Here is a 10,050-nt window from a genome sequence, read left to right as displayed (position 1 = left end):
TGCATCAGGGCCGGCGCGGACAGCAGTTGCGGGACCCGTAGTGGTTCAGGTGTCAGAGCGGACCCAGCAAGCGTTGGCCGTGGACATGACGCCTTTGGACCGGGAGGAGACCCAGCAGCTCCTGCGGCCGCCCGGTAGCGGGTGAGCGGGCAGGGGGAACCTGGGCCCGGGGCGCGGCCTCGCCCCTCTCGCTGCGCGCATGCCGGCGCCGCTCACCGACCGCCTTATCACCGCAGCGTTCCCCGCGGCCGCCGCGTCTTCCTCGCCGCCTTCGCGGCCGCCTTGGGCCCGCTCAGCTTCGGCTTCGCGCTCGGCTACAGCTCCCCGGCCATCCCAAGCCTGCGGCGCGCCGCGCCCCCGGTCCCACGCCTCGACGACGACGCCGCCTCCTGGTTCGGGGTGAGACCTCGGGCTGGGACACCACTCCTCCGACTCCTAAGACGGGAGCCCATCCCCTCGGACGTTCAGTGGGACCCTCCCCCTTCCTTGCTTCGGGCGGGCACTGAGACGTCCAGGTTCCCCTGCTAGGGGTCACTCTCTCTCCTACCAGGGACCCAGTCCCCTTCCCTCTGAGACTGTAGGGGGTGAGGTGCAGGGCGAGGAATCTCGGTCCGCGACCCCCGAGCGCTCCCTCCTGAGCTGCCGATCGCCCTCAGGCCACCGTGACCCTGGGCGCCGCGGCGGGAGGCGTGCTGGGCGGCTGGCTGGTGGACCGCGTCGGGCGCAAGCTGAGCCTCCTGCTCTGCACGTTGCCCTTCGTGACTGGCTTTGCCGTCATCACCGCGGCCCAGGACGTGTGGATGCTGCTCGGGGGCCGTCTCCTCACCGGCCTAGCCTGCGGCGTTGCGTCGCTGGTGGCCCCGGTGAGTGCCCCTTAGCCTCGCACCCTGGGACCCAATGAAAAGAACCACCTTGGGGCGTGGTTCTCCCCACGGCCTCTTGGGTGGCCCTTCTCTGCTTTATCTCCCTTACCTGCCAGTGGGCCTCGGGAAGCGCTGCTGTTCTTAGCCCCGTTTGCAGATGACTGAGTTTCAGAAAGGTGAAGTCCTTAGGCTCAACCACTCAGTGGTGAAGCAATTACCCACAACTGTGCGACTTAACCTGGTCTCCCTTTTGCTCTACAAACAAGATGGCATCTATGGAGGGTCAACAGAAGCCTTACAAGTATGGCTTGGATCCCCCTTGTCATTCAGACCCCTCACTGACTACGGTATAGCAGGAAAAGCCTGCCTGCTTTGTCCTGGGGGAAAGGGCTGCTGCCACCTGCCACTCGACTTCACTGCTCACACACTCACACACCCGCTGCTTCCCTGCTTCTCTCTGCCACCTGCTGACCCAGCACCGTCCCAGCTGACCCTGGAGCTGTACACACCTGGGCGACCTCCCGCACAGAGTGTCTCTCTGGGCCCCAGTTCCCTCCCCTGTGAGGTAGGAGTGACAGGTTAGCTCACACAGGGGGTGAGGAATTGGAGAGACCCTGCGCCTCAGCCCTGTCATGGCTCATGAAGGACTTGGGCCGTGGCTGGGTGACCAGTGAACTGCTCTGGCCGTGGGTTGGATAGTCACACACACAACAGCCTGGTGGCAACTGAGAGCGGAGGCTCAGGACCCTCTCTGGTTACCCCTTTGCACCTACCACTCCTTTCACCTGCGTTTGCTGGGCCGCTGGGTTGGATTTGATGTTTTGGGCTTTTTACTGGACAAAAAAACCACACCTAAGTCATGAGCATAGGGTACGGAGTAGCCCAGAAGTGAGAGTGAGGCCTGTCTGGCCCCTGAGCCCAGTCGCTGGTAGCCACTGAGGCAGAGTCTCTGCTTTAACTCCGGGAGCACCGTGCCAGCAGCCGGGTGGCCCTGCAGCCAGGGCTTAATCCCCTTGAAACACCCTGCAGATCACTTGGTGGTGTGAGGAAGGCTCTGACCTGGGGCTTGCGGTTAGGGGCCCGCCAGGCCTGCATCTCTTCTCTGAATCGCTGGCAGGTCTACATCTCTGAAATTGCCTACCCTCAAGTGCGGGGGCTGCTCGGCTCCTGTGTGCAGCTGATGGTCGTCACAGGCATCTTCCTGGCCTACCTGGCAGGTACAGCCTTCACACTATCTCTTTGGATGCCTGTTAATGGCCGGGTGGCCACTTTACAGATACAGAAACGGAAATTCTGAGAGGTCACAGGAGTTGTCTGAGGTCACGGAGCCAGTGCCCAAGGTGCTAGGTTCCCAGATCCCTCCCCTGAGACCCTGTGACTAAGTTTCCAAAAGAGCTGAAGAAGGAGATGTCCTTGTTTTCCTAGGGAAGGAGCCCATTCTGAGGGTCCGGGGCGGGGGGAGGTGACTGGTTAGGGCAGTACCTCACTGTGCAGTAACAAACTGAGGATTTCAGGAGCGGGTGGGGCACCCCAAAAGCCTTTAGCCCAGGAGCTCAGAGGGTCCAAGCACGTCTCCCTCAGAAATATCAGTACTGCATTTGCAGGGTGAAAGAGGCGGCTTCTAGGGGACCTGTGGGTCAGAGCAGGAACGGCGCTGGAGGCAGCCATGTTTTCACCAGAACTAGGGTAGAAAGACGGCAGGCTTGTTATGTGACAGTCCCAGGCTGGGAGAGGACCTCTGCCACTCACTGGCTCTGTGGCCCTCTCACCCAGGCCCTGGGAGTCTTGCTTTCCCTGTCTTAAGTAGAGCTAACCCCACCTGGCCCAAGGCTATTGAGAGTTTAAATTCAGTAACACACAGGAAGTGCCTGGCAGCAGGCCCCAAAGGAGAGTCGTCAAGGGACCTGCTGAGAACTACAGGGAGGGAAGGGGCTTGGGAGCTCTCAGGGCGTGGCGGGGCCTGGGTCACATGCCCTGCAGGACTTGAGAATGGTCGACATGCAGGTTCGTGGTCTTTCATTTTACCCACTTACCATGCTGACTCTAATTCAGAGTCCTGCCAGCAGGCTGGCTGCTGTGGGGGCCCCACACTGTGCCAGCACCCTGTGTGTACAGACACTGACATCTGGGACAGACATGTGGGTATCAGTATGCCCGCAGACTTCTCTCCACTCATCATAACATGCACCTTCAATGACCCATCCAGGCTCGGTGCTGCAGTGGCGCTGGCTGGCCGTGCTGGGCTGTGTGCCCCCCTCCTTCATGCTGCTGCTCATGTGCTGCATGCCTGAGACCCCGCGCTACCTGCTCACTCGGCACAAGCACCAGGAAGCCCTGGCCGCCGCGCAGTTCCTGTGGGGCTCCGAGCAGGGCTGGGAAGAGCCCCCTGTTGGGGAAGATCACCAGGTGAGGGGTTGGGAGGTGGCTGAGGGAGGGGCTCCCTGAGGTAGCACCCCTTTGCAGCTAGGGAGGCCCGCATGGCCCATTCCCAAGGCTGTGCATACACGTGCATGTGTCCGGATAGGGGGTAGTATGGTCCTGTGGTCCAGCAAGCAAAGGCCTGCTCGAACCACTCCTTGCTGGCCCCTAGCCCTGGAGATCACTGGGAAAGCCCGCACCTTGATCCTATTGAAGAGAAAGGCCAGCCAGGTCCCAGGGACATGCAGAGCAGACTTGAGGACCTGGATTTTCATCTGGGGGGCTGTATTCCAGGGCTGAGAGTCATCCTTACCTGCTGCAGGACTGGCCCACTGCTAGGCCTCAGTTCTTCATGTAAAACAGGAGTCTTGGCACACGCCTAGTGGTGGTGGCAGTGGAGGAGGAGAGGATTCGCTGGGGTGGGGGTTGGCGCTGGCCCGGGCCGAGGATGGAGGGATTCCAGACCCTCAGCTCTTTGCCCGTGTGTTCTCTTTGTGGCTTCCCCAACAAATCAGAAAGGGGGGTAAGGAGTAAGGATCTGTCACCTACAAATGGGGAAGCTGTTGTGATGCAAAGACCTGTCTGGGGACCCATGGTCTAGATGGGGCCATGACAGGAAGCTGAGGCTCCCTCCCTCCACCAGGCCCTCAGGTGGTGGGCTCAGAGCCGGGCACCCGCGGGAGGGCGGGGAAACACTGACGCCCGTTTCTACCACGCAGGGCTTCCACCTGGCCCAGCTGAGGCGTCCTGGCATCTACAAGCCCTTCGTCATCGGCGTTGCACTGATGGTCTTCCAGCAGTTGTCGGGGATCAATGCTGTCATGTTCTATGCAGAAACCATCTTTGAGGAGGCCAAGTTCAAGGTAGAGAGGCCTCTGCCCCAGCTGGCCTCATCCAGACGCCACATAGTGTGCCCTGGTCCCCAGGTCTTTGCCTGACCTGCCTCTGCCCGTCTCTGCAGGACAGCAGCCTGGCCTCAGTCATCGTGGGCGTCATCCAGGTGCTGTTCACGGCTGTGGCGGCCCTTGTCATGGACAGAGCTGGGCGGAGGTTGCTTCTGACCTTGTCAGGTGAGGCCTGAGGGCCCAGGCCCAGCTTCCCACCGCCGGCCGGGCAGCCTCCGTCAAGGCCACTGCCTTGTGCGGGGGGGGAGGGGGGGGGGACAGCGACCCCGAGAACAAGCCTGAGACCTAGCAGGGCGCTTGCTGAGTGCTCGCTGCAAACCAGGCCTGCACACAGCATCGGCGCGTCACACCTTAACCTTTGCGATGACCCCACAAAGAAAGCACCCTCCGGACGCTGGGTCCATGCGGAAACTGGGGCCTGGAGTTGAAGTAACTCAGAAGCTTGAGGTCTTTGGGGGCAAGTGACTTTACCTCTCTGACCCTCGATCTCCCCTCTGAAATGGCGGAGAGCAAGCCATGGTGTGGTGCACAGGCACCCGGTGCTGTGAGGAAGACAGGTCCCCACAGAGCTGCTGCTGCCGCCACTCCTCCCCCAGCTCAGGCCGGGTCTCTGCTGCCAGGAGCTCTGTGGAGCTTGTGGGGTCCACCAGGGCTGGCAGGGCCGGGCTGGGGGATGCTGCCGTGCTTGGCGGTGTCCAGGCCACATTGCTGCGGCCACGCTGGTCTGAGACTCTTGCCCCAGGAGCTACTTCAGGCTATGGGTTGCTTCCCCCAGCGCCCTGGCCACCACTGTCCTGCCCACCACTGCCCTCTGCCTGCAGGTGTGGTCATGGTGTTCAGCACCAGTGCCTTTGGTGCCTACTTCAAGCTGACCCACGGTGGCCCCAGCAACTCCTCCCACGTGAACATCCTGGTGCCCGTCTCCATGGAGCCCGCCAATGCCAGTGTGGGGCTGGCCTGGTTGGCGGTGGGCAGTGTGTGCCTCTTCATCGCCGGTGAGGAGGTGCCTGTGAGGAGGTGGGGGGGGACTGATGGGGACTCCCTGTCACTGCAGGGTTCCTGTGGCCCCCACAGAATCGAGGCCTGGCCTCACCTGTCCACTCAGGTCCCAACTCTGCGTTCCTCGCTCTGACCCTGTGCCAAGCACCACGCTAAGCCCTCTGCTCTCACTGAGCCCCCACTCAGTGCGCTGAGGAGGCCCCGTGTGATTGCAGTCTGTGGAGGAAGGACCCTAGTGGAAGTGAAGGGCTGGCCTCAGACTCGTGCACGAAGGCACTGAGCTGGTGGGCCCTGCCTGGAACCCAGGCCCACTCCGCCATGCCAGGCAGCCCAGCGAGGCTCCAGCCCCCGGGTCTGCTGTCGGCCGAGGAGTCCGAGCCTGGTGGCTTCTGACACCTGTCTCGCTCCCGCAGGCTTTGCTGTGGGCTGGGGGCCCATCCCCTGGCTCCTCATGTCTGAGATCTTCCCTCTGCATGTCAAGGGCGTGGCCACTGGCGTCTGCGTCCTCACCAACTGGCTCATGGCCTTTCTGGTGACAATAGAGTTCAGCAACCTCATGGTGAGTACAGGTCCTGCTGGCCCCGCTCTCGCGTGGTCAGCCTGGAAGCCCTCTTAGAACTGCTCTCGTCGCAGAAGCTCGGGCTCAGTGGCCAGTGTGCAGGCTGAGGCCTCCTCTCCTGGACAGCAGCCTTGGTCAGGGGGCGGCACATGGGCCAGGGCAGGTGGGGACCCCAGGCTGACCCCGGGGAGCTCGCAGGCTGTCTCGGTGGAGGACACTGTGGACACAGGTGGGGAAGGGGGGCTCTCTGGAAGACTGTGGCTCTGGAGTCGACAGACCTGGGCCCCAGTCCTGCTGGCCTTTCCCTGCTGTGTGGTCTTGAGTGTGCTGCTTACCTTCTCTGAACAAGCTTACTTGACTGAAAATCAGGAGGGTGACATACCTTTCTCTTAGGGTGATGGGAACATCAGTTTAGTTCAACATTTTGCTACCTTCTCATGGATGGACTGACAGACATGGCCCCTGCCTAAGGGGGTCCCAGCCAACGGGGGCACGGTGTGGGAGCAGAGAGACTGTGTCTGTTCACTCACTCATCCCCCCAGGTCTCCTGGTACCTAGCACGTCCAGGCTTGTTCACAGCGCCAGGGACAGCGAGGAATGAGACGGGCAGGGTCCCCTTTCTGACAATGGCTGGGACGGCAGTGAACAGTAGAGGGAGAATGAGCCACAGGAGACTGACTGGGGTCAGGGGAGGCAGGTCATGAGAGGCGTGAATGCCCAGGGCCGGCTGAGAGTCTGCCTAGAGCGGCCCACGCAGGCAACACTCCCTGGGGAAAAACTGCTGAGAAGGGAGGTCGCTGGGCTGGGCTGGGCTGGGAGGGTGGACAGGCTCTGGCCAAGGGAGCTGCTCACTCCCTCCACACCTGAGGGCCCTGCGTGTCCCCGCCTGCTCAGACTGCCCCACCTAAACCTGCTGAGCCCCATTCCCTCCGGACCAAGAAGACAGACTCTTGAGGGCAGGGCCCCGGGGGCAGGGTCACAGCTAAGTGTAGAGGGTGGGTCTGTAGGCTCTGGACCCAGACCCTGGGCGTGAGAACCCGGCTGTCACTTGATGGTGTGTCTCTGACCTGGGGACAGTCACTTCATTACAGTGAGCCTCAGTTTCCCCAGCAGACAATATCCACACCGTGGGCAGTACTCAGCCCAGACTTCTGGATGACGTCCCAGACCCTCCTCCACTGGCCTGAGGCTGGTTGGGGCAGGCCGGGGCCTGGGCTCATGTGCACGGGAGGGCCGCCGACCCTCACCATGGTCACTGTGGCTGTTCCTCTCCGCAGGGGATGCTGAGGCCCTACGGCACTTTCTGGCTCGCCTCTGCCTTCTGTGTCACCAGTGTCCTTTTCACTCTGTTCTGCGTTCCCGAGACCAAGGGGAAGACTTTGGAGCAAATCACAGCCCATTTTGAGGGGTGATGACAGCCCCTTCCCAGGAGTGGCTGGGCTGATTTGGGCTTCGGAGGGGACAGAACCTGCCTGTGGCTTCCAGCTGGGCCTCAGCCAGAACCTGGAGCCCCTAGCTTCCCCCAGGGAGCAAGGACCCAGGACCGCAGGCCTTCACAGCCTTGGCCCCCGGACCCCCCTTCCTGCCCAGCTCTCTACAGCCCCACGAGCCATGGGCACGACCCAGGTCCAGTTCCCGCCACTGCCGTGGGACTGGGGATGGAGGACGTCTCGGAGGGTCTTCGCTGTGCCGTGGCCTGTCTCCACACGCCGTCTCCACTGTGACACGAGCAGCAGCGCAGGAGGGAGACTCGGCTCCTCGGCTCCTGGAAGAGCTGCTTTTAGAGGCTGGGTGGTGGCCCGTGGTCTCCTCACGGGGCTGCATCATCGGGAAGGCACTTTGCCAAATAAAGACTTGACTTGGAAAATCAGGTCATGGCGTCTCTGTGAGCCACAGCTTGAGAAGGGCATCTTCCTGTCCCTTCCGTGAACCAGCCTTGCTAAGAACATTGTGGATTTACTTCTCATTCCATACCTGCTCTGCTCCCATCCTGGGCTGTGCGGCCCCCGTGCGCCCCCGCGGGATCTTCTGTGAACCACCATGTGGCCGGGGAGTGGGGCGTGGTCCTGGGCCGAGCGGCGGGGAGAGCGGGAGCCCAGGGCCGGTTCTGGAAGATCCTGCAGCAGCTGCTCTGATTTCAGTAAAATGTACCAAGTAGGACACAGGACAGCCCTCAGCTTTCACAAAGTCCTACTTCCTGGGGCCTTCCAGAAGCAGGGTCGTGTCCAAGAGCACGCTCGTCTTCCATGGCAGTGACTGCGTGCCTGCACTGTCGTTAGTGCTGCAGGCGGGCTGCTGATTGGGTTGAGAACCACGCTGTAATGTTGGATGGAGCATTCTACAAATGCCAGTTAGTTTACCGGCGTGGTTCGGGTCTCCTGTGTCTGCCTATCTTCTGTCCACGTGTTCTATTGGTCACGGAGAGCGGCCGAAAGCGCGCCTCTCTCTCTCTCTCTCTCTCACACACACACACACACACACACACACACGGGCATTCCTCTTGCGCTGCTATGGCTTTTGCTTCAGGCACCTGGAAGCTATGTTAGCAGGTGTGGCACACTTAGGACTGCTACGTTCTCCTGATTGGTTTGTCCTTTATCATCATGAAGGGACCTTTTTTCCTGGTACTGGGCCTTGTCTGAGGTCTGCTCTGTCTGGTAACCATCCCACTTGGTTTCGGTTGGTGTTTCGACAATTATTTTGTTCACATCTTTTTTTAAATACATTTTTAAAGATTTTATTTATTTCAGCGGATGGGGGGAGGAGAGAGAGAGAGAAGCGGGGAGGAGCAGGAAGCATCAACTCCCATATGTGCCTTGACCAGGCAAGCCCAGGGTTTTGAACCGGCGACCTCAGCATTTCCAGGTTGACGTTTTATCCACTGCGCCACCACAGGTCAGGCCACTTTTCTGTTTAATAGGATGCTGTTTGGGTTTCCCTGAGGATTAATACTTTCATTTTTAAAATGAACATTTTCAAGGCATATTTATATATTATAAAATTCAATAATTGTTGGTATAAAATTTGATGACTTAGGTCAAAGCTATACAGCTGTGAACCCACCACACAGTCAAGACAGAGGACATTCTCATCACTTCAGAATGTCCCCTCATGTCCCTCTGCAGTCAGTTACACCTGCAGCTGTGGCCCTGCACCCACAGATGTGTCTGTGCCTGTAAGTATTGCTTTTCTAGACTTTCATAAGATGGATTGATACAGTTTGCAGTCCTTCGAGTCTGGCCTCTGGCACAGCAGACTGTATTTTAGACTCACTGTGCTGTGTGCACCAAGAGTGTTCGTTTACTGTTGAGTAGTAATCTGTTGGACATTTGGGCTCGTTCTGGCTTTGACTGTGATGAATAAAGTTGCTGTAAACATGTGCGTACAAGTTCTGTGTAGAGTGGAACTGCTGGGTCACACGTTAAGCTTGACTGTTTTAAGAGACTGCCAGGCTATTTTCCAAAGTGGCTGTGCCGTTCGCCGTTCCCACCAGCAGGGTACGGAGTTCCTCACCTCTGCACCCTCAGCGGGAGTCCGCACGCACTGTTATAAATAACACCTTTTACACAGAAACCTCAAAAGCCTTCTGCTCCTCTCTGGTTTCCTGCGCAATCACTTGATCGGGCTGTTTATTTGGTCCTTCTCTTTTATGCTGCTGCTTTTTCTCAAATGTTTCGTGAACTTCGGTTGTCCACATTTAGCATTGAAGAAATAGGAGATTAACTGTCGCTGATGTACCCCCCTCGGTTCTGTTATGGATTGATCCCTTTTGTATGTTGTCACTGTCATTGCAGTGGGATTTGGAGGAAGAGAAGAGCAGGTAAGTGGGTGAGTTCAGCCACCAACTTGAAATATCCGCTTTCTTCATTCTTTTTTTTTTTTTTTTTAAATTTATTTTTCTGAAGCTGGAAACGGGGAGAGACAGTCAGACAGACTTCTGCATGTGCCCGACCGGGATCCACCCGGCACGCCCACCAGGGGGCGAAGCTCTGCCCCTCCGGGGCATCCCTCTGTTGCGACCAGAGCCACTCTAGCGCCTGGGGCAGAGGTCGAGGAGCCATCCCCAGCGCCCGGGCCATCTTTGCTCCAATGGAGCCTTGGCTGTGGGAGGGGAAGAGAGAGACAGAGAGGAAGGAGAGGGGGAGGGGTGGAGAAGCAGATGGGTGCTTCTCCTGTGTGCCCTGGCCGGGAATCGAACCCGGGACTTCTGCACGCCAGGCCTACGCTCTACCACTGAGCCAACCGGCCAGGGCCTTTTCTTCATTCTTTTAATGATGTATTTGTTTGCTATTGGAATCATGGGCTC

General features: G+C 59.2%; 1 protein-coding gene across 3 annotated transcripts; it reads left to right on the top strand.

The window, feature by feature from the left end:
* SLC2A8 (solute carrier family 2 member 8) lies at positions 1-8,429 on the top strand. 3 transcript variants are annotated; one of them, XM_066256146.1, is made up of 10 exons: positions 1-141; positions 237-399; positions 657-863; positions 1,981-2,080; positions 3,070-3,269; positions 4,001-4,144; positions 4,243-4,351; positions 5,008-5,181; positions 5,599-5,744; positions 7,022-8,426. In XM_066256146.1, the coding sequence occupies exons 1-10, from the start codon at positions 86-88 to the stop codon at positions 7,154-7,156; spliced, it is 1,434 nt and encodes a 477-aa protein (XP_066112243.1). In that variant the 5' UTR covers positions 1-85; the 3' UTR covers positions 7,157-8,426. The 3 variants fall into 3 exon arrangements, with proteins under 3 accessions (XP_066112243.1, XP_066112244.1, XP_066112245.1); XM_066256147.1 differs by having other exon boundaries at positions 5,008-5,189; positions 7,022-7,160; XM_066256148.1 differs by lacking the exon at positions 657-863 and having other exon boundaries at positions 7,022-8,429.
* Positions 8,430-10,050: the final 1,621 nt, after the last annotated feature.

Source organism: Saccopteryx bilineata, chromosome 2 (assembly GCF_036850765.1).
Source record: "Saccopteryx bilineata isolate mSacBil1 chromosome 2, mSacBil1_pri_phased_curated, whole genome shotgun sequence".
In the NCBI taxonomy this organism is placed as follows: domain Eukaryota; kingdom Metazoa; phylum Chordata; class Mammalia; order Chiroptera; family Emballonuridae; genus Saccopteryx; species Saccopteryx bilineata.
Note: the sequence above shows the minus strand (reverse complement) of the source record. Positions and strands in the feature narration are given on the sequence as shown.